Below are 24385 nucleotides of genomic sequence, written 5' to 3' on the forward strand. Positions count from 1 at the left end.
GTGTGCTTTGAGGCAGCAGCCAAGAAAGCTTTAGTCCGCGTCTGTGAATACCCATGTGTGCATACCTGTGTGGATCAGCATGCTTGCATTCCAAAGGTTTCTCCATGTAATGATCTGCTAGGGAGTGTGGGGGGGGGCCACAGCCCCGTCCTCCAGGGTGTGAAGCGGGTATGGAGGAGATCAAAACTCCAGACATCCAGAGGCCCCCAGAACACAAGAGACCATGGAAGACCAACAGAGGGGCAGCCGCGCCACTGTCCCAGTAAGAGCTGAGGAGAGTCCCAGATGAGGGCTCGCCCAGCAGCCGCGGAGCAGAAGTCAGGGGGAGTTGCAGTGACGCGCCCGTGAGCTCCGCCGGCCCCCAGCTGCGCCTGAGTGACCGAGCCCTAGGCCGAGAGGCCGGGGGCACCCCACCTCCAAAGGGGCCCGAGCGAGCCCCAGGCCCCAGGCCCCGACAAGCGGCCGCCAAGGAGTGAGCCGGTGTGCACCCGGACGCCCACCCCCAGACACAAAGAACCACCAACACACCGACACCTGAGGGAGTCCGCCACCGGCAGGGGAAGTGGTGGTGGGTGGAGATAGGCCTCCAAACCTTGGAGGGCCTGAGGTGTCCCCAGAGAGGTGGCGTCTGATACCCAACCTGACATATAGACACAGACATACAGGCACACACAGACACAAACATCCATTCCCACCCTCATGCTCTCATATGCACTCACTCCACACTCAACCAACGTGGAGACAGACATAAAGAGACGCTGTACACACAATCACACTCCCCAAGCGTACTCTACAAACCGGGTCTAGGTACCCTTGCCCCTGGAGGGGGGAATTGCACCCAGACCCAGGTGGTGTTACCCTTTTCCCTGCGGTGGGGAGAGGCAGACCACCCCGACTCCGCAGCAGCAGGGAGGCCCCACACCCCAGACCGCAGTCGGACGGCCAACTCCTCCTACTAGCCCTCCCGCTCCAGCAGGCCGCAGAGAATGGGGGTGGGAGAAGACTCCAAACCTCCCTCCACCCGCTCATTGTAGTGTTGATGCATATGTGTTCTAAGGTGCAATTAAAACCCAGGAGGGCATGGAGCTACCTGCCAAGGAGCAGCAGGTAAGCGCATAGTCCCTCCTGCTAACCCTCAATGACTAAGTGTATTTAAAATTGAGAGGTGGGCAACGACGTCAGGGGTGAGGTATACACCCTGATGGTGATTTGGACTCCGTGATTGTGCCCACCCCCAAGATCCTATATGTATGTGTAATGAGAGTGTGAATAATGTGAATGTCTAAGTTGTGGGATAAAATTGAGGCAGAGGCAGCCAGAAGGGGACGGGGGGGGGGGGGGGGGGGGGGGTAGCCTCCTCTGCACCCTGGTGACATACCCCCACTCCAAGGCCCTGCATGTGTGGGTGGTTGTGGAGGAGCGGGAAGAGGGAGGCAGCTGGAGATGGGGAGGGAAGGAAGGGAGGGGCAGGTAACCCCTCCCTGGGGCCAGCTCCCCCGCTGACCCCAGTAGGCACTCCCACCCTCCGCGACCCGCCAGGGAAGGGGGGCCCAGGCCCATCAGACCGGGGCCCAGTGCAGTAGCGCCCCCCGGCTCCACAGAGCCCTGGACAGTCCACCCAACCCCACCACAGAGAAAACTGCACCCACCCCACCAACCACACATCTTCCAGACTACATAAGACGGTAAACGCCCAGGCTGAGATCTTCCTCCACCTCTCCTGTATCTCCCCCTCCTGCAGAGAGTTCCTGAGAGAAGAAAGCTCCTGCAAGATGTGACCATCCCCCCCACCAGTTGAAGAGCCCCCCAGGCGGCTCGATGCACCGGCGGCACCCTGCTCCAGGGCCGGGCCCCCATGCACCCACCCGCCCACAACCCCGGCAACACACCAACCAGGACCCGAGCCCCCGAGGCCCGGCCCGGGCCCCAGCCCAGAGACGGAGCGCCCCCAAAACCTCACGCCCATCCCGGACCCACCCAGGGGCAGCCAGGTTGCCAGGTCAGTAACCCACGTCCGTCAGCACAGACCCTCCCCTAGCCCCGCTGCACGCAGCCGCGAGGAAACAGTCACCTGAGAGCCAACAGAGCCCTCAACCGGACGTGACCGCTACCCCGGGTTGAGCCCCCCAAGGAAGATGCCTCCGGGGAACCCCCCGACGCCCTAAGCCTGTCCCTACCCCCTCACCAATCACAACAGTGAAGGCGGGACCAAACTATGACCCCCCACCCCCACTAGGTGATGGAGCTGATAAAAGGGGCCCAGAGCAATTGATCTAATGTGGTGGCAGAGGCTGTGTCAAGACTAATGTAATCTAATAGATAATTTCTATATTGGTTAGAATTAAGATTATTTTTATTTTTCCAGTTCATGAGGACTGTTTTCTTGGCTATGCATAGGGCAGTGAAGATCATATGGGCTATATTCTTTTCTGAAGTGACATTATCTAAGCTGCCCAACAAACACACTAAGGGGGAGGTTGGAATGTTACATTTCAGACATTTTGATAAGTCTTCACATATCTCGCGCCAAAACTTTTGCACTGGTGGACAGAACCAAAGAGCGTGGATGTAATTGTCTGGTGTATTGCCTTGACAGTGTGAGCAGTTGTTGGAAGATGTAAAGCCCATCTTGAACATCCGATGACCTGTATAGTGCACTCTATGAAGTATTTTGTATTGTATTAATTGCAGACTGGGATTTTTAATTAATTTAAAAGTTTTTAAGCAAATCTGAGACCAGAAGTTTTGGTCTAGGTTGACTGATAAATCTGCTTCCCACTTTGCAGTAGGAAGGGATATTGATTCATCTAATTTAGAAAGTGTTCTGTATATTTTAGATAATAATTTGGGGGATTTAAGAGTAAGAAAATGTGCCGCACTTAGTGGTGTTTGTAATTCAACTTGACTGAGGTTAAATTTCTTTTTTACTATGGATTTAATTTGTTGATATTCTAAAAACCTTGTCTTGTTGATCCCATATTGTTCAACTAGTCTGTCAAATGGAATAAATTCTGTTCCCTCTAATATATGTTCTAAGTATTTAATTCCTTTACAACTCCATTCTGGGAAATTAATCATATTATTGTTTTGTAATATGTCAGGGTTATTCCAGATAGGTGTACGTTTGCATGGGATTAATGAAGACTCCGTTATTTTTAGAAACTCCCACCATGCTGTTAGAGAAAAGCTGATGTTGATACTTTTAAAGCATTCATGTCTTTTGATGTTTGAGCTAATAAATGGTAGGTCTGAAATCTCTAGATCCTTGCATAGTGCCTGTTCAACATCTAGCCAGGGCTCAACTAAGAAGGTATGTTTTAACCATTCTGAGATGAACTGAAGCCTGTTGGCTAAGAAGTATTGGTGAAAATTAGGCAGATCTAATCCTCCTCTATCCTTGGTTCTTTGTAGCGTTTTTAAGCTAATACGCGGGGGTTTATCTTTCCAAAGGAATTTGGAAATATATGAATCCAGAGATCTGAACCAATCTTGTGATGGTTTGTTAGGGATCATCAAAAATAAGTAATTTATTTTTGGCAAGATCATCATTTTTATAGTGGCGACCCTTCCCATGAGTGATATGGGTAAAGATTTCCATCTAGTCAGATCGCCTTCTACTTTCTTTAGAAGTGGGATGTGGTTTAGTTTAGTTAAGTCTGAAAGCTTAGGAGAGATATTAATACCTAAATATTTAATATTTCCGGATTGCAGTGGGGCAGAGGAAGAATTATGGAAGGAGCAGTTAATGGGGAGAACTGTAGATTTTGGCCAGTTAATTGAATAATCTGAAACTCTTGAAAACCAGTTTATTAAAGTAATTACCTCAGAGAGGTTGGTTTGTGTGTTTTGCAGAAAAAGCAACACATCATCCGCATAGAGACTGATTTTATGTTCTATGTTCTTACATTTTATGCCTGTCTAAATGCTGCTGCTAGAGGTTCGATAAAAATTGCAAAAAGTGAGGGGGAGAGTGGGCATCCCTGTCTGGTGCCCCTCAGGAGACAGAAGCTGGAGGATGTCTGGTCATTTGTTCTGATACGAGCCGTTGGGGAATTGTATAATATTCTTATCCAGTTTATGAAAGAGTTTCCAAAACCAAATTTGTGTAAAGTTGCGAATAAAAATTTCCAATTAACTCTGTCAAATGCTTTTTCTGCATCTAGAGATAATATTATGGCTTCGATGTTTTTATCGTATGAGTAGTCTATTAAATTAAGTAATCTACGAGTGTTTGTTGAGGAGTGCCGACCTTTTATGAAACCAGTTTGGTCAGGATGAATTAAGAGGGGGGTCATTTTCTCTAATCTCTTTGAGAGAGCTTTGCAGATTATTTTAAGGTCTACATTTAAAAGAGAAATTGGACGATAGCTTGAGGGAAATAAAGGATCTTTGCCTGGTTTTAGCAGGAGACTAATGTTGGCAGAATTCATATTTGGTGGTAGTCTGCCCTTTTCCTCGATTTCCTGCAACATGCTGTGGAATACTGGTGCCAAAATTGTCCAGAATTCTTTGTAGAATTCTGCAGGGAAGCCGTCTAGACCTGGAGCCTTATTATTGGGCATACTTATCAGGGCTTCCTGGAGTTCACTTGGCGTCAGTGGCGAATCCAGTTCCATTGCTTGACTGTCTAGTAATTTTGGAAGAGTTACGTTGTCAAGAAACAGATCAATTTCATTTTTAGATGGGTTTATTTGTGGTGAGTATAAAGTTTCATAGAAATCCCTAAAAATGTTGTTTATTCTTCCAGGATCATATATTGTGTTCCCCGATAAATCTTTAGCAGCACATATAGTTGTTTTTTCTTTATTTATTTTTAGCTGGTTAGCTAGAAATCGACCTGATTTGTTACTGTGTTCAAAATTCTGCAAGCGAAGTCTTTGTATAAGGAATTGTGTTTTTTTATTAATAGTTTCATTTAATTCTAGTTTTGTTTTGCATATTTTGTTCAATGTTTCCTGATCTTGGTGGGACGCGTAGGCTTCTTCTAGTGATTTGATGTTTTTTTCTAATTCTTGAATATTTTTGTTTTCTTCTTTCTTTTTGTGTGATGAGAAAGAAATTATTTTACCTCTCATCACAGCTTTCCCTGCTTCCCATAGAACAGAAGCAGATATTCCGGGAGTGTCATTAAAGTCTAAATATGAAGTCCATTCCTTTTTAAAGTATTTAATAAAGTCTTCATCTTTAAGTAGTGATATATTAAATCTCCAGTTTTTACTTGGCGTAGTATTATTCTTGTGCATTAGTGTTAAAGATACAGGAGCATGATCGCTGACAGCTATAGGATGAATCTCAGTGTCTGAAATGTCACACAGCAGTGAGCTGCTGACCAAAAAATAATCCAGACGAGAGTAAGAGTGATGAACATGCGAGAAAAAAGTATATTCCTTACTGGTGGGGTGAAGAGAGCGCCATGCATCGCAAAGACCAAAGTCGTTCATATACTGTTTGATTATATTTGTGGACTGCCAATTACGCTGAGTTCCTGTTGTGTTGAGCCTATCCATTTCTTCATTTAGTCCAAGGTTGAGGTCACCGCCAAGAATGAGTGTGCAATCAAGGTGTTCAGAGAGTGCACTAAAAAAACCGTGGAAGAATGAGGGTTCATCAACATTTGGACCATATATACTAACAATACATAGTTTTTTGTTCAATATTGATAGTTTAATAATTAGAAATCTACCCTCTGGATCTATAACTGTATCGAGTACTGTAAAATTAACATTTTTATGTATTAAAATTGCTACTCCCCGTTGTCTAGAATTATAACCGGCTGCAAACACGTTAGGAAACTCAGGTGTTTTAAGTTCATTTAAACCTGTGACAGGTTTGTGAGTTTCTTGTAATAAAACAACATCTGCCTGTAGTTTTTTAAGCTGGTTAAATATTTTTAACCTCTTTCCTCTGGTGCCAGCTCCATTTACATTCCATGTGACAAACCTCAGCATGCCCTTAATTGTGCGTGTATGTTTAATGATGTATGCTGGGTGTTTCGTTTAGACAGGTGGAGAGAATATGGAAACATTCCTTGTTTGTAAATAGAAAGAGAAAAAGAAGTGTGGTGAGAGACTCCATAAGTCTGACTATGTGTGTGAATATTCACTAATATGAACAAGCGTGGCTTGCTTATGTGTCCTGCAAGTCTGTGCGTGCTGTGAGGCTGTTGTGAATGTGCTGCCGTTGAGCTGATGTGTTTGCGTGATCGTGTTGTGAAAATATGGAGATATAGAGGGTGTTGTTTGTAGGTGAGTGGGGGAGTAGGTGACCACAGCAGTGAAAGACAAGAGAAAGAAAGAAACCACATGAACTGTGAGCGACAACAAAAAAAAAGAGACGAAACGGAAACATTCCAATTAAAGCAATGACGGAGGGTGACGGTGTTATATCTGCTATGACATCCTACTGATATTACTAGGTTAAACACATTTTAAAGGAGAAAGTGTGAATGAATAAGAAAAGAGTGTAGCGGGTTCTTATCTGGAGTGCAGTCAGTATAACCACGGTGTGGTGCCGGGGTCGCGGTACAGCTGTCCGTCCACGTAGAGCCGGTCCACAGCGATGACAGCACGGGAGCCTTTCTGGATAAAGCTACGTCGAACTGGGAACAGGACCTTGCGTCGTTCCAGGATCTCTTTGGGGAACTGGTCGTTCACGCTGAAGTCCGTTCCTTTCAGCTCTCTGCCGCGACTCTTCACCTGTTCCTTCTGTTTGAATTGACTGAATTTGGCCACAATAGGCCGTGGTCTCCCGGTCCGCGACCGCGCGCCCCCCAAGCGATGTACTCTATTGAAGTCGATGTTCTTTACGGTGTCCTCCGGCAGCTTCAGGTGGATTTTAATGAAGTTTTTCACCGTTGCCTCTGCGTCCTCTCCGGCAGTATCTGGAATACCAGAAAACACAAGATTATCTCTCATGCTACGGGCTTGTAGATCGATAACGGACTCTTTTATTTTTTTATTTTCAATGTTTAGCTGGGTCACGTTATCGGTGAGAGATTTAACCGACTCCCGTAGCGTGGCATTTTCAGCGGCAAGCGTTTCCACCTGCCGCTGGCTGAATTCCAGGGATTCTCTCAGAGATTTAAATTCCCGGTGTAAAATCTCCACCAGGGACAGCCTCGCATCGAAACTGGACAATCGCTTGTCGATTGACTCCAGGATTTCTGCGATGTCTTTGCCGGCAGGCGATGTTGTACCGGGGGAGTCTGCCTGGCGACTTCTCTTCGATGACGGCGTCTCGATTTTGGCCGGGGAAGATGCACTCTGGGCCTTATGCATTACTAAATCTTGAAAACAGCGGTCGATGTAATCTTGGAGAGCGTCTAAACTCTCCCCGTTGTCCTCCAGGGTGTTAGAGATGATAAAACAGATGTTGTTAGTTATATGACAATTGATTAGTATATTTGGTAATACTGAAGCTTGGAAAACCTTTGTTAAACTCTATGCTACCATTTGCTTTTTCTCCGCCAAAATCTCCGGCGTCTGACGTCACCTACAACATCACTTCCGTCACTTACATTACTTTATGTTAGCGAAGTCTATATGCCCCAACCAACCAACCTGGTGACGTCACACTATACTGGCTAAAGATGGTACTCTAAAATCTTATATTTCTGAAAACCAGCTTTACAGACAGAGTAAAACCTATGACACTTTATGAGAGCAGGCCTCAATGGTGGTAAATGGTGTAAATTAGCCTTGGGGTTTTTTCTCTATTTTTGTTGGGCCTTTGCCCTGGAATACAAAGCCCCTTCAAGCTTATGATTTGGCACTATAGAAATAATACTGAACTGAATTAAAAAAATAAATAAAAGTAATTTAAAACATCCATCCATCCATCCATCCATTCACTTCTGCTTCTGCTTTTCAGGGTCGCGGGGGGCGCTGGAGCTTATCCCAGATGTCATAGGGCGAGAGGCGGGGTACACCCTGGACAGGTCGCCAGCCTGTCGAAGGGCTAACACATAGAGACATAGACAACCATTCGCGCTCACATTCACACACAGATTCACACCTATGGGCAATTTAGATTAATCAATTAACCTATCCCCACTAACTGCTAGTCAAAATTTACAACAGTGCATATTGGACTGTGCATATTGGACTTCCTGACCAACCGCCCCCAACATGTCCGGCTGGATAACCGCTGCTCATCTACCATCACAATGAACACCGGTGTACCACAAGGCTGTGTGATGAGCCCTTTCCTCTACTCCCTCTTCACCCACGACTGCAGACCTGCTGATGGTTCCAACACCATCATTAAGTTTGCAGATGACACCACGGTGATTGGCCTCATCAGTGACAATTATGAGGCCGCCTACAGGGAGGAGGTGGATCGTCTGGCTGAGTGGTGCGACAGAAACAACCTGCTGCTTAACACCGAGAAGACCAAGGAGCTCATCGTGGACTACAGGAGGAATACTGACCCACATCCACTCATCCACATTAAGGGGACGGCTGTGGAGCGTGTGAGCAGCTTCAAGTTCCTGGGAGTCCACATCTCCTAGGATCTCATCTGGACGACCAACTGCTCCAAGCTGGTCAAGAAGGCTCACCAGCGCCTCTTCTTCTTGAGGACTCTGAGGAAGAACCACCTGTCCTCAGACATCCTGGTGAACTTCTATCGCTGCACCATCGAGAGCATCCTGACCAACTGTATAACAGTCTGGTACGGGAACTGCTCTGCCTCGGACCGGAAGGCGTTGCAGAGGGTCGTGAAAACTGCCCAGCGCATCGCCGGAGCACCACTTCCTGCCATAAAGGACATCTACAGGAAGCGGTGTCTGAAAAGGGCTGGGAAAATCATCAAAGACCCCAGTCACCCATCACATGGACTCTTCACCCTCCTGCCCTCTGGAAGGTGCTACAGGAGCCTCCGGACTAAGACCACCAGGTACCGGAACAGCTTCTTCCCCACAGCTGTCAGACTCCTGAACTCTGCCTCCTGACATCTGACCCACGTTAACTCATGGACTGAACATACACACACCCACAATGGACAACTGTACCCTCAAACACACAATAATAACATGGACTGAACCACCACTCACAACCACTGGCACTTTATACAGCCTCTGTAGGAATTATCCACATATCTCACTTATCTTAACTGCACTACCGTATAGCTCTGTGTAAATAATCATTCTGTACATACGATAATTTTTAATCCTACAACTGTTTATAACTTGCATAGTTCACATTTCTGTATAACTGTACTTCATACAACTCGTATGTTAGACTCGTATATTTCTAAATTCCTTTGGAAAGATAAACCCCCACATATCAGCTTAAAAACATTACAAAAGACCAAGGATATAGGACGATTAGATCTGCCTAACTTTAATCACTAGTTTTTAGCCAACAGGCTTCAGTTCATCTCCAGATTGTTTAAACACACCCTCTTAGATGAACCTTGGATAGATGTAGAACAGGCACTATGTAATAACATAGAAATTTCAGACCTACCATTTATCAGCTCAAACATCAAATGACATGAATGTTTTAAAAGCATCAATAGCAGCTCTTCTCTGACAGCATGGTGGGAGTTTCTAAAAATGACATGCAAACGTACACCTATCTGGAACAACCCTGACATATTACAAAACAATAATATGATAAACTTTCCAGATTGGAGTTGCAAAGGAATTAAATACTTGGAACATATATTGGAAGGAACAGACTTTATTTTGTTTGACAGACTAGTTACACAATACGGGATCAACAAGAAACGATTTTTGGAATATCAACAAATTAAATCCATAGTAAAAAAAGAAATTCAATCCCAGTGAAGCTGAATTACAAACACCACCAAGTGTGGTACAATTTTTTAGTCTAAAACCCCCCAAATTATTGCCTAAAATATACAGAACACGTTCTAAAATGGATGAATCAATATCCCTTCCTATTGCAAAATGGGAAGCAGATTTATCGATCAGCTTAGACCCAAACCTTTGGTCTCAGATATACTTAAAAACCTTTCAGTGGATCAGAAATCCCAGTTTGCAATTAATACAATGCAAAATATTACATAGAGTGCACTATACTGGTCATAGGATGTCCAAGATGGGCTATACGCCTTCCAACAACTGCTCACATTGCACAGCAAATACACCGGACAATTCACATCCACGCTCTTTGGTTCCGTCCACCAGTTCAAAAGTTTTGGCGTGAGATATGTGAAGACTTATCAAAGTGTCTGAAATTTAACAGTCCTCTGGCCTCTGGGCCTGAAGCTCAGTCCTCTCTGGCACAGCTGGCTGCCGGCAGAACCCGCGGGCACGCCACTGCAACCCCCTCTGGCCTCTGCTCCGTAGGTGCTGGGTGACCTCTCGTTTGGGGCTCTACTCAGCTCTTCCCAGGAGGGTGGCACGGTTCCCCCCCTTTTGGTGGTCCTCCTCGGTCCTCGTACTCTGGGGCCTCTAGATATCTGGGGCCTGGATCTCCTCCATACCTGCTTCATGCCCTGGAGGACTGGGCTGTGGCTCCCCACACTCCCTAGCAGATCGTTACATGGAGAAACCTTTGGAATACAAGCATGCTGATCCACACAGGTATGCACACAGGTGTACACACGGGTGTTCACAGACGCGGACTACACCTTTGTTGGCTGCTGCCTCAAAGCACATTGTGCGCTGTCTATCTTGCGTGCTGCACAATATCGTTTAGTATTTAGTATCTACTGTTATCTACTGCTAGCTAGTTTATTGTGATGGTGCTGTTTTTATTATGTTGCTCTTTTTTTGGTTTTGCTTTCTTCTTCTTCTTTCTTCTGTTTTTTTTCTCCATACAGGTGATCCAGGTGTTTTGTTTGTTTTTCTTTCTTTCCTCCCCCCTTTCTCACCGTCTCTTCTTCCCTCTGGTTTTCTTTCTCTCCCTCTCTTTCTTTCATTCTTTCTCTCTGTCCTATCCCCCAGTCATGTCTGTCCCATTTGTAAAATAAATACATAATTATAATAAAGGTCAATCAAATGGACCAATATGGCAAGGCCATGATGAAAATAAATAAATCCACTTCGCATCTTTCTTGGCCTTAAGACAACAATTCTGATGGCAAAAGATCCAAACAGGACACAAAAAAAAATAATTTGGCATGTTCTTAACAGCGTTTGACTTCGTTTTTTGCATTTACTTGCGGACAGAGATATTTTTTCAATACTGCACATGTGGACAGGATGAAAACACCCATGTAATTTATTCTAGCTAAAACAGCCATTGTACTAATAGCCATAAGATAGAAATATAAACATCAATGATGTCTGTGTAGGTGTCTGTTTTAATTTTGAAAAATGTTGAACTTTTCCTCACAGCTCACTGGTTTGACTCGTTGCTGTTGATTGGAGGATGCTAAGCTGTTGCTCAGTGTTTTCATTCTCCTCCTTTGATTGTTGAATATTGACATGTGCTCTCAGCGATGCTGTCTTCTGGCTCAACTGGGCCCGAAAAGCCTTACAGAGAAAAAAGTAAACAACAGGATCCACGCAGATGTTGAAAACTGACACTAAGGTAGCCACCTCCTTCAAGTAGTATAACACCTGACCAACAAAGCCCTTGCTGCATAGAAAAGTAAAAGGAAGGCGAACCAGGTGATGGGGAACAAAACAAATACAGAAGATGCTGACCAGCACTAACATGTTCCTGCGAGACTTCAGGAGCTTCTCGCAGCCAGAGGAGGCCAGCTGCCTCTGCTGTACCAGCAACACCCTGCGGGAGATGCTGTAGTAGAAGAAGACCAGGGATATGAAGACCAACAGGAAGATGCTAATGCAGCCAGCATGGAGTGTTTTGTGGAGCACACTGCCGAATTCACTAAAGAAGGCACTGCAGCAACCAGGACCTGCAGATACATGTGGCTGAGTGATCAAAAGCAGGATGTTGTAGATAACTGTGGGAGCCAGCAGAATCAACCAGGTGATTAGGGAAATCTTGCGGGCTGCTTGTATTGTTTGGAGGAAGTGAGTCCTATAAGGATGGACAATCTTCAGATACCTGAGGAAAGAAGAGAAAGGAAGCAGTACTTCACTAAGCAGTAATAGTTCTGCTAAATCTACAAAAGTCATTGAGACTAAAAGACACCACCATTCTCTATTCAGGAGTGCAGGATTTGTAGTCGACCCATTAATATAGTTTTGAAATTGACATCAACTGCATTCGGAAATCCTTACCTGTTAACAGCGATGTACCCCATGAATATGATGCTGGCGTACATGTTAAGGAAGATGGCAGAAGCTCCAAAGGTGCAGTAGAGTCTCTGAATGGGAACAGAATTCCTGGCATAGTGGACGATACGGAGCGGTAGAAAGAGGCAGAGCAGGAAGTCAGCAGCTGTCAGGTTCTTCAGGTAGACCATTAAGCTACTAGATGCTTGCTGTTGAAAGTATAACTTCATGATGAAGCAATTGAGAAGTAAACCCACCTAAGCAGGACATAGACAATGGAAGAAACATTACCTTGGTACATGCACTGTGATCCTTAAACCCATTTCTAACAGAGCATAGTCTGAAGATTTGAAACTTACCAGAAAGACCATGCTGTAGACCAGTATAAGGAAAGTGCTGACTGATGTATCGATCATAACACAGGTCTGGTTTGAAGTGATGTTGTTTGAGTCGGCCATGTTTCTGAAGGTAAAAAAAAATACAAATTCAAAGTTAGCTTTATTGTCAAAGACCATATTTACAGTCATACACAGGAATTTGAAATTGCAATGCTCCCATGGCCCTCGGTGTACAGTAAAACAATAGATAGATAAAAAGATTAAGATTAAATAGGAGTCTTAAATACACCATCTTCATTAAAATACTTCATAATTTCTTAGTTTGTTTTGTTAAATCAGAGTTAAACCAATGTTATTAAATTCTGATAAGTGCTAAAATCCACCATATTTGTCTTTTTAAACAGCACTTTCCCTTCTGGTGGAGTTTACTGACAGTTTACCTAAATTCAATTCAATGCACAACAGTTATATTTTTTTTTTACATGATGAACAAGCCTTAAAGACAAAATTAACGCAAATGCAAATACTGTATAGGAAATTGCTAGTGACATCATCTGTTATGCAAACTCTATTTGTGGAAAGAAAACAACATCAATCAAATGTAATTAAACATCTCAATAGTGGCAGCAGTCTTTTAATACAATTTGGTCAACCACTGCCTCCAGTGCTGTTGACCAACAGGGTGCTTGGTGGAAACTGTGGGGCAAAGACAAAGGAAAAGCAGGGAGGACATATGTTAGGAGGCAGCAGGAGAGAAGGAAAGGCAGGAGTGAGGAGGTGAGAGTACAGACATTAAATATGGGGGCATTACTACAGAGAGCTGGCTGCTATGATGGAGAGAAAAGGTTGATTTACACACATGGTTTTTATCGAGATTTGTGTATAAATGGTGTCGGCCAGCATCCTTTGAACAGGTGAGACTAAAGTGTAAATGTGTGCCCATAATCTACAGCAGCACAGTTAGTAAAAAACAAACAAATATCAGCACTAACATCTCGTACCCATTACCAAGTACAATCATTTCTCTATAGTAATGCAAGACTCATATAATCCTACAGAAATGCTTGCTTCAAATTATTGCTGCTAGAAGTGGTTCTGTCAGCTATTAAATCACAGGGTGTGCTGGCTGTAAACCCACTCTGTCTATTAATCACAATTTCAGTCTTCTTCTTTAGACTCCAGTACTACTGTGAGAAACCTTAGAGTCACTTACGACCAGCAAAAGTCTTTTCATTTGAACAAATATGTAGGACCGCCTTTTTTCATCCAATGAGAGTTGAGCACTTGCTACTTACAAAAAAACTTTCACACTGGGTTAAATCTCCATTCTTTACATTGAAAAGTGAGAAAACCTTGGAGATTTTACAAGGAAGTGTAAACACAAGTTACATCAAAATATTTATGTTGATGGTCAAAAAATAAATAAAGAGAATAGTGGATGTTGAGTATTTCTGTGTTATCCCAGATCCAAGTAATTCAGAAAGCAAGTCAAAAAAGTTCTTAAATTAAACCACAGCAGTCGCTCTTTGCTTTTGTGATCTCCATGGGAAATACCAAATATTCACTTTTCAGCTATCTTTATTGAACAACCCTGAAGTTGTTGATAGTACTGCACCTGCACTGTTAAAAGCAAAGCTTAAAGCTTTACTACTCAGATAACCTCACACTGTCACAGCAGAAAAATGAAGTGGGATTATTGAATATCTAGCACTGGCTATAATGATGTGCCAGTCACAGTTTGTCCATTATTAACCACGTGTTTGAGCATAACGTTTTTCATCAGTGCAGCTGGCACGAAGACACCCAGGATGTAGACAGATTAGCCTTCTGAACAGTAGAAAAGACAGCTAAGTATTTTTGTTCCCTATGTAATGACTGATTCCAAATCTTCTTATTTATTTAGTTTTCTATTAGTAGAAATACAGCAGATTTGAGAATGAGAAACAAACAGGACTCTCCTCGGGTTAGAGGTCGTCTGTAAGCAGGAAAAGTTACTTTGGTTGTTCTCGGATGTAATAATGTCACTACAGATAAGAAAACACGTGGTTGCTGCACTTCTTCTTTGAACTCTGACTTATTTCCTGTTTGCTGCGACTGAAAGGGGTACACAGAAAATGCAGACCCATCATGTGATTAAAGCTGCTATAAATAGTTTGCAATCACGCTGCTAAAAAACAAGCGATCATCACGTTCAATCACAAAGTTGCCACAGGCCGCTTTTATCTCTTTATCTTTGCTGACTGATATTTCACTGTTTTCACTTTTTGCTAGTGTCCGTATCACTACAGCTTTCATGAGGCAGTACCTGCAGCTGATACAGGTTGTGTTTTCTTCATAGACACAAGCACACTCTCTTACAGTGTCTGTGGTGAAAAGGTTGGTTAACTAAATGCACATGCAGTATTTGTAAGAAAAGAGCTCTTATTTGAATGATATGACTGAATATAATGGTGCGGTAAAGATTTTTCATCATTGTACTTGGCTTAGTCAGTAACAGATTTATAAACGTATAATCAGATAAGCTTTTTGAATTTGTCGGAAGTTACATTTTAGTATTTTTGTTTCCTAAATTGGGAGTAATTTAAAAATGGTCTTATTCATTCATGCCTTTATCAGTAGGAGTAAAAAATAAATGTGAGGGTGAGAAACTAACGGGACTCACCTCTGTTTCTGCAGCTTTCTGTGTGGACGAATAGTTGCTTTGGTTCTTCTAAGATGGAATGGTGTCAGTGTAAATCAGGAAACACAACTGCTACACATCTTGCTACACTACACTTGTTTCCTGTTTGTTACCACTGACTTATTGTTCTTTGGTTTTAGTGTCCTTATCACTACAGCTAGCAGGAGACAGTACCTGCAGCCAATGTACGTTGCATGTTCTCTTCACAAATAAGACCAGAAAAACCAGTGTCACGGATCCTGAGTGTTCATTAACAATACAAGTTTATGTTAAACTACGCCAGTCTCCGCCACAGGTCACAGTGTCACTCTGGACACTTTTGGGTTGGTCTCCCATGCTTATTATTCACTCCTTTGCCATTTGAAGTTTGGACATTCCTTCTTTCAAATCAAATCACTGTTATTGTCACATTGTGTGCAAGCTTCACAAGCCAAACGTGGTGTGCAAAATACAAGAACCATAAGAATAAGTGACAGTGATGTGTCTGTGAAGTGTTCAGCAGTCTGATGGCCTGATGGAAAAAGCTGTCTCTCAGTCTGCTGGTTCAGGACCGGATACTGCAGAACCTCTGCCTGACAAAAGTAGTCTGAACAGTTTGTGACTGGAGTCCTTGATGATCCTCCCCGCTATCCTCAGGCACCGCTTCCTGTAGATTTCCTGGAAGGAAGCTCTCCTCCAGTGATCCTTTCAGCGCACCACTCTCTGGAGAGTTTTGCGGTTGTAGGCGGTGCTATTGCCGTACCAAGTAGTGATGCAGTAGTGTTCTTCTTTCTGGAAGAATTGCTGTCTTATCAACTTTTCTCTTCATCTTTATTTATGAAATCAAACATCTGTAGTTATGACAGTAGAGAAAAAATTAAAATTGAAAAATAGAGAAATTGAATTTTTCTTATAATCAAAAGAATTAAGACATTATCTATGTTTTCATTTGTATTATGTCATGTAACAGTTCCTGGTGAAAAGTTCATCTTGATAGGTGTAAATGTTAATATATTTTTTCAGACATCAAAATTCAGATATCATGCTTTTGTATAAATTTGATCACAGGCTAGTTCAGTTTATTCATGTTAAATAAGATGTTGTGCTAATAGCTGAAAGCTAGCAACAGAAACCCTCATGTTGTTTGTGTGGGAGTGTGATAGTGTTCATTTCAGCCCCTTATTGATCAGTGAGCTCTGCAGAAACTGGAAATGTGGGCATTTTATAAAATGTTAAAGTTTTATATACCGTTAACTAGTTTGAGCTGCCCCTTGTCCTCATAGAGAAAATCCCCAGCCTCCATTGGGTCCAAAAAGCATTACAAAGGAAAAGCTAAACAAAAAGGCCAGATAGACATTGGAAACTACCACCATAGTGGTCAGACTTCAAAATCTTCTCAGAGCCATAGGAGGCCAGCAGCCTCTGCTGTGACAGTAACACTCCGTGGGAGTTCCTGTAGTAGAAGAAGACGGACGATATGAAGAACGACAGGGAGATGATGGTGTAACTGGTGTAGAGTGATTTGTGGTAAATAGAGAAGTTCATGGTTTGATCAGCAGCAAATTAAAGCTGTCTTAATATTACCTTGAGCTGCCACATGAAAACATTAAAGGTTTTATACCTGTTGGAAGTGATGTACTCCATTAAGAGAAGCATGCATGCATAATGAGGGGCAGGGCAGAAGCACCAAAGCTGCAGCAGAGCTTTGGAAAAATAAATGACTTGCTGACATAGTGGGTGATGCAGAGAAGTGCAGCTGTCAGGTTCTTCAGATAGACCTTTTAGTTGCTGGATGCTGCTGAGCTCGACAAAAGTAAAGTTTCATAATGAAGCTGTTCAGGGGTAAACATTAAGAGGACACAAAGCAGGATAAGCAAAGGAAATTAATAATTAGGATGTCTTGTAAATGCCTGGTTCAGGCCTTTACAAAAGAGAGGAGGCGCCCAGACAGAACTCTGAAATGATGAGGAAATTATATGTCTTATGCAAAGTGTGTACCCACCCAAGGACGTCAGATGGAATAAGGTAGCAGCTAAATCTGGTGTAAGGCATGTTTTCTCTGACACTGACAAAGTATAGATCTAAAATTAAAAAACTAAAATGTATAACAGGGTCTAAAAAGCTAGATCCTCATATTCTACTGCCTCGTGTTGGAGCCAGTTTTACACATTCTCGTGTACAAAGCCCTTTATGGTTATCGGCCCAGTAAAAATACTTTGCCTTCATTTTTATTGTTTATTATATTGTCCGCTCATTCTGCACTCCTGTTGGGAACAACAAGCCAGAAAATGTGTTCCTCTTTGTTTCACAGTTGGTTTGAGGTTAATCTGCTGAAAATCAGCCTCGTGTTTGATCAATAAATGAATAAGTACCAAGTGGAAGTTTTCTACCATTCAGCACTAATTTGTCATGACGTGAATGAAATCTTTTGATTTAAAGACTTCAGGGTGATTCTCTTTGGACAACATGTGGTGAACGTGCAGGGATAAAATGGTTAGAAAACCTGGGGCGGAATGAGGCTCGGGGGGGTTGTTCATTTAAAATGGTTGACTGCTCTCCAGCTGTGCCTCTAAAGCGACAGAGCACCTAAACACCAGTGAGTGTTTTGTGGTTTCTTCTCTTATTAGCAGCTCATCTTCCTGTATAAATGCTTGGGGGGGGGTTGTTGAAAAACACAGCAGACATGGTAGCAGACTTACAGGAGGCTGCTCTCTCGTCTGTCTAACGTTCTGTTCGAGACCCAAATGTGCGGTTTATATTTTCACTTTGACAGCGTAAACGGCAGCTGTTCAGTGGTGCGGTAAAAGAAGAAGACAATACTGTGTGTTACAACAGGAAACAGAACAGGAAGTGATGTACACCGTGTACATGAGTGAGAACCAAGTGAAAAGACATATAAGGAGAAAAGATGTCTTTAAAAAACTGACAAAATACGTCTGAAGTGAGAATGAAAAGTTCTTCTGTCAGCTGACGTTCACTAGCAATCGATGTATTTATTTTAACAAAGTTAGTTAATGATCCCTCTTTCCAACAAAAATCTACATTACTAAATTAAACCTCCACCACCACCAAACAAAGAGAAAACAAACAAACAAGGAAACAAAAAAGAGGAAGAAGAAGAATATAAACAGAGCAAACCTGGACAGGATAAAACTATCATCCTTTGCTCGATACAAGTGAGTTTGCAAATGTTAAACAGCTCCTTGTGTGCAATCCATCTTCTTCTTTCCTTCCTTCCTTCCTTCCTTCCTTCCTTCCTCCCTTCCTTCCTGTCTTCCTTCCTTCCTCCTGTCCTTCCTTCCAAAATATTTTTGTTCATTCGTTCATTGTTTTCTTACTTGGTGCATTCAGTTTCCTCTTTCTCGTCCCATATCACTCCATAGAATTGCACAAAAACCCACACGAGTTAACTTCCTCTAACATAAAATTGCACATAGCTGAGCTACAGTGAAGTCTGCACTCCCACAGAGTGTGGTTTGCCTCTCACACACACACACACACACACACACACACACACACACACACACACACACACACACACACACACACACACACACACACACACACACACACACACACACCACAAATAAACCCACGTAGTGTGCGTGTGGGGGCAGATTGCCTCAGATACTGCCCTGTGTGCCACAGTTTGTAACTGAATCTGACGCGTCTGCTTACCGTGGATCATATTGAAGGATCCCACACAAACTGAATAAGCTTCTAGAAAACACTCTGAAGCTTTCGTGATCTTAGTGAGGAGGAGGCGGGTGCTGTTGGTCAGAGGTGTGTGACAGTTTTGGATGTTCCTAATTCTGAGTCGTAGTTTGTGTGAGCTCTGGTTTTACATTTTGGTTGTTCTAATGACGACCATCAGTTCTGTAATCTACTGTTTTAATTAGTGTGAGTGGAAATTTTAGCTCTCGGTACTTTGCCTTCTACTCCCTCTGCCTCGTATCACTTCCTGTTCCACCGTCACTGTCACGTCATCGTTGAATCTTCTTGTGTCTGTATTTAGTATTTGCATTTTCTCATTTTCTTTCTTTCTTTCCTCAGAGTATAAATAGTCCCACGTCTCGCTTCGTTTCCTATGATTCTCAATGTAATGTTGGAGTCTTATCTTGAAGACTTTCTCAACCAACCAATAAACAGCTTGCTCTCTTTTGACATCATCATTATTTGTGTCCTGAATGTAATAACGGATTCAAAATAACAACAATAATATTAATAACATATCCAGACATCATCATTGATGCTAAAAGGACACTTTAAGTTGGTTATAAACTTCAAACACCAACCCAGGGTTTACTAAAAGAGTGCGTTCACGTATCTGATCAATAACAAACATGGATAGGCTAACAGCAGCAGAGCGACGGATCTCACAAAGGAAGATAAAACTATAATATTAGAAGAACATGTTGAGTTTACAGGAGGCTAAAGTAGAATAAATACAGTAAAGTTGTTTTTATATTTCTGACTGATACCCATGAGATAAACTTTGAAGCCCTTTTCTGTCTGCGCTGATTGTCCAGGAATGATGATGCTTCAAACAATACAAAGCTGTAACTGTACCTGCTTTAGAAGGCGGCTGAGTGTGGATGGTTCTAGTGAACACACTGACCACTGTACGATTAAAATGACACTGAATTAAAATGAAACAGCCACAAAGCCCAAACGAGGTCACTTGCACTGCATGGTTTTGAACTGCTTGGAGAGATTTTTTCAAACAGAATAAAACGTTTTCTCTTTTATTAATGATCCAGCGCTACAGCAAATATTAGACTCAAGCTGTTCACGCTCAGTCTCTCCTGCTCTGCTTCAGTGAAAGGAATATTTGGTGTCATCTGTTTGTGAGCTAAAAGAAAAGGTTATTCAGAAAATAAACCCCTCCCCTTTCACGTCTCCCTGAGTGTGTGATGTGTGCTTCAGTACTTCCCCCTCAGCATTCACAAAGAAAAGCTGCTGATGCAAACTGTTAATAAGATTGATGAGTTTTAACACGTCATTTCACTTCACAGACGCACCGGAAGATGCTTGGATGATCACGTTTTCCAAGTCCTCTGTTTTGGATGAACACACTGCTCGAGCCTCACTCTGACCAATGATATGTCTGTGTTGTCTGTGCAAACATTTTGTCACCGCTGTTTGCAGTGAAGACACACAGGAAGCAGAGGAAAGCCTGCAGGTTAGCAGTGTCGTCACTGTGTTGTCTGATCTACAGTGATGCGGCAGGGGATCGCTTCAGAGGCATACATCGAAGACAGGTGAGTCCTGCTGGTTCTTAATCTTAACTTAACATTTAACTTTTACTTCTGCTGATTTCATGCTGTACTCTCAAAAAAGGGGAGCCTTCAGCAGTTCCTAACATTGGACACCACACTTCTGTTGTATTACAAATTAATAAAATGTATTTGCAGTGTACTATATATACTGAGCACAAAAGCTTTAAGGTACTTGATCTCAAGGTGCTTTATATTAAAACATACCCACAATGTTAAGAAAAAAACAGCCATCTGCTTGTGTACAGCTGAGAGAAAGCATGCCTTGTAACAGATTTAGCTTCTGGCTAATTTCCATCTGCTGCTGCACATCAAATATATTATAGAATAATAATCAAATATGGATACAAAGCCTAAAAACACCAGAGGTGAACCTACTGCTACAGTCCAAGCCACCAAGTTCATTGGCTGAACATTCTTGGTGATAAACTGCCTGCAAATATAAATGAACACAATATTTCAGCCTGTGTTCTTGCAGACACAGTGCAAACACAGCCAGTGCAAAATAGGAGCGAGAGGTTTTTTGTTTTTTTTTAGGTTTTCATGTTTAAAAAGATCACAAAACAAGAATCCAGAAATCAAAATGTGAAAAAAACCAAGAGGAAGAGGAGCAAAAAAAATAATCAGGAGACTCACAAGAGGAGCAGACATGTGTGATTCACTCACTGATTGGAAGATGTGGGTTTCTAACTAAAAAGAAAGATGTTCAAAATCAAAGTATGGAAATGAAATTGTAAAAAAATAAAACAAAACAAAAATATCTAAAACATACACCAAAAAATTAAGCTTCAAACTGTTTTTGTGGTATTTGACTGTAGGAAGGAATCTGCAGAATAATACTTTTGTCTTTGAAACGTAGTTAATTAACTGACTTATACAAATCGTATTTAACAATACTTGTACATGTAGAATACATATAGGTTCCCTTACCACTCATTGTCAGGTAACGCTCACAACAGAATAATTATTTAAAATCTATTTTAAATCTCTTACATAGTCACTTGGTGCTAATTTGGCCTTGGTGCCCAGGCATGTGTGGTGAAGTCCATTGCATCACTTCCTGTTGTAGTTCCTGCTGTAATGCACATGGATCTATTTTATTGAGCAAACAACAGCTGATCCTTCTGTTGTCAAAAAATGAGTATATAAAGAACACATTGTGCTTTAAAAAGACCAAATCCCAACAATAGTTGGCTCAGGGCGTTTATCTTCACACAGCGCAGAGCTGCAGACATTATAAATAAGTTTATTCAGATAATCAATAAAAGGCTTTAGTTACACAGCTGGAGACACTTAAATGATTCATCTCTTTACATCACCTTCAGTCTGACACAGAATTTTGTTTTTATATCAGCACCTCTATCACGTTCTACCCAAAGTTAATCATCCTAAATTTTTACCGAGTAAATATGACTTATGTTATACATTTGAGCTACATGAGCCTTTAGATGCAGATTTGCTCCCACTGAGACACTCCAGCAGAGCTCTGTCACATCGCTGATTCATGAGTCAGTACAACAGTTCTGAATGTACATCTCTTCATTTAATCATTAGCAACTACTAATTTCTGGCTCTCTTCCACAGCACGTCTTTTCTCCTGTCTTCAGTTTGCCTTACAATATAAAGCCCCTGAGGTGACTGTTGTGATTAGTGCTTTATAAATAAAACTGAAATAAAGTACATTTGAATTTGATTGTCTTCAATCAAATTTCATTTATGGAAAACATGATGAAGCTGTTTTTTTAAACTTACTGGTTTATTCAATAATTTATTGTTGGTTTGAATGAGAAAAGTTATAGTTTCCTTTTGTGTGACATCAGCAGGAGAGTGTCTCACAAACTGAGAAGGTAACAGTCAAAGGTTTGAACACACCAACATGAAAACTTTGTCTTTAATGAAGACAGAATAAAACTGTGGAATCAGACATCTCTAGTTATGCAGCGAGAGAAACATTATAAAGCACAGAAATGTTAGAGCTTTCCTTAATAAGCAGAAGCTGTGAAAACATTTATTCATTTGTGCACTGAAATATAAAAATTACTGCTGAGAGGCAGAAAGAATCATTTTAATTTGTGAAAATGTTGAAATCATTTTTCAGGCATATTAACAATATGAATTGTTGGAATGAATGTGACCACTTGTTCAGTTTATTTAAATCAGACACTGTAACTTGCAAACTCTTGTAAACACTATCTTTTCTGTCCTCCTATTTTAGATTTTTTACATTACATTTTTAATTGGAGAGGATTTATCTCAACTGGGATCAAAGGAGCTCGGAAAGAAAAGCATCTGGACTTCTTTAAGTTGCTTAAAGACATTTCACTTCTCATCCGAGAAGCTTCTTCAGTTCTAGGGTCCAGATTTAGTATCTGGGAGTATCTGGTATCATTTGACCCTAGAACTGAAGAAGCTTCTGGGAGACCATGATGACCTGGATGACTGAGAACCTTCACAGACTGAATTGGGATCCATGGCCTGGTTTCAAGTAAATCTGGATATTTTAAACTGTTTACATTTTTCTTACAGCTCACTGGTTTGACTTGCTGCTGTTGTAACAACTGTCTGCTGCTCCTCACTCCACTCACTCCCCTTGTTTGGTTGTCGGCTCTTGGTCTTCTTGGATGGAATCTTCAGATTCACCTGAGCTCGGACACTCTTACAAAGGAAAAAGTAAACAAGAGGGTCCAAACAGACATTGAAAACTGACAGTATTGTGGTTGCATCCATTAAATAGTAGAACACCTGACGCACAGATCTGCCGCCCAACTTAAATGCCAAGGGAAGCCGAACCAAGTAATACGGGATGAAGCAAACACAGAAAATGCTGACAAGCACCAATATGTTCCTGCGAGACTTCACAAGCTTCTCAGAGTGGCGGGAGGCCAGCTGCTTCTTCTGTTCCTGTAACACCCTGCGGGAGGTGCTGTAGTAGAAGAAGACCAGGGATATGAGGACCAACAGGAAGAGTATGAAAGAGGAGGCCTGGAAGACTTTGTAGATCGGTCTAATTGATGCACTAATGAGGGCTTCACAGCAACCAGGGTCAGAGGTCAGAGGTTGTTGAGTAATGAAAAATAGTATGGTATAGGTGATTATTGGAGCCAGGACACTAACCCAGGTGATCATGGAGATGATGTATGCAGCTCGTACTGTCTGGAGGAAGTGGGGCCCTGAAGAATGGACCACCTTCAGATACCTGGAGAGAGAAGAGAAAGGAGGCAGTAGACAAACTCACGAATCAGTGCCGACGTCACTTTTACAATAAATGATAAATTATTAGTTCCTTACCTGTTGGCAGCGATGTACCCCATGAATAGGATACTGGCTTGCATGTTGAGGAAGAAGGCAGAAGTTCCAAAGCTACAGTAGAGCCTCCGAATGGTGAGAGAGCTGGTGGCGTACTTGGTGATGCGGAGTGGCAGACAGAGGCAGAGCAGGAAGTCAGCAGCTGTCAGGTTCTTCAGGTAGACCATCAAGCTGCTTGATGCCTGCTGCCGAGCTCGACAACAGTAAAACCGCACGATGATGCCATTGAGAAACAAACCCACCTGTAGAGGACACAGAAGGGATCGAGAGAACAGGACTTCAGTAATAAGTACATTTCAAACAGAGCGTAATCTTAAATTTTGAAACTTACCAGAAACACCAGACTGTAGGCAACCATAAAGACAGGGCTGACTGACGGGACGGCCAGATCACAGGTCTGATTGTAAGATGAAGTTATGTTTGTTGGGTCAGCCATGTTTCTGGAGATTAAAAATAAACCCCCCTCTTTGAAACAAACCGTGCATAGATATCATCTTCATCTTTAAAAGAAACCCCTTTTATGGTTTTTAATCTTTAATGTTCACTCTGTAGTAATATGTCTTTCTAAATGAATCAAACGTCTCATTAATCTGATTTAAGCCCTTGACTAAAGTGGGAATGATCTCTTTGAATGTGAGTAAGCTCACCT

General features: G+C 42.3%; 2 protein-coding genes across 2 annotated transcripts; both read right to left on the reverse strand.

The window, feature by feature from the left end:
- Positions 1 to 11302: 11302 nt before the first annotated feature.
- LOC146673141 (P2Y purinoceptor 14-like) lies at positions 11303 to 12615 on the reverse strand. Its single transcript, XM_085402264.1, has 3 exons — positions 12517 to 12615; positions 12164 to 12414; positions 11303 to 11987 (listed from the first exon to the last, which is right to left on the reverse strand). The coding sequence occupies exons 1-3, from the start codon at positions 12613 to 12615 to the stop codon at positions 11303 to 11305; spliced, it is 1035 nt and encodes a 344-aa protein (XP_085258390.1).
- Positions 12616 to 22910: 10295 nt separating this feature from the next.
- Positions 22911 to 23978, reverse strand: LOC146673142 (G protein-coupled receptor 87-like). Its single transcript, XM_085402265.1, has 2 exons — positions 23719 to 23978; positions 22911 to 23626 (listed from the first exon to the last, which is right to left on the reverse strand). The coding sequence occupies exons 1-2, from the start codon at positions 23901 to 23903 to the stop codon at positions 22951 to 22953; spliced, it is 861 nt and encodes a 286-aa protein (XP_085258391.1). The 5' UTR covers positions 23904 to 23978; the 3' UTR covers positions 22911 to 22950.
- Between the last annotated feature and the right edge of the window lie 407 nt (positions 23979 to 24385).

This window comes from Rhamphochromis longiceps, linkage group LG3 (assembly GCF_057381845.1).
Source record: "Rhamphochromis longiceps isolate RC_006_pf linkage group LG3, R_longiceps_female_GT1.1, whole genome shotgun sequence".
In the NCBI taxonomy this organism is placed as follows: domain Eukaryota; kingdom Metazoa; phylum Chordata; class Actinopteri; order Cichliformes; family Cichlidae; genus Rhamphochromis; species Rhamphochromis longiceps.

Excerpts from the sequence above, each read along its gene's own strand:
- LOC146673141 (XM_085402264.1), bottom strand. The coding sequence starts at position 12,615 with ATGGCCGACTCAAACAACATCACTTCAAACCAGACCTGTGTTATGATC. Across the intron at positions 12,415-12,516 it reads TCTACAGCATGGTCTTTCTG|GTGGGTTTACTTCTCAATTG; the intron begins GTAAGTTTCAAA and ends TGTCCTGCTTAG. Across the intron at positions 11,988-12,163 it reads GGGTACATCGCTGTTAACAG|GTATCTGAAGATTGTCCATC; the intron begins GTAAGGATTTCC and ends TTCTTTCCTCAG.
- LOC146673142 (XM_085402265.1), bottom strand. The coding sequence starts at position 23,903 with ATGGTCTACCTGAAGAACCTGACAGCTGCTGACTTCCTGCTCTGCCTC. Across the intron at positions 23,627-23,718 it reads GGGTACATCGCTGCCAACAG|GTATCTGAAGGTGGTCCATT; the intron begins GTAAGGAACTAA and ends TTCTCTCTCCAG.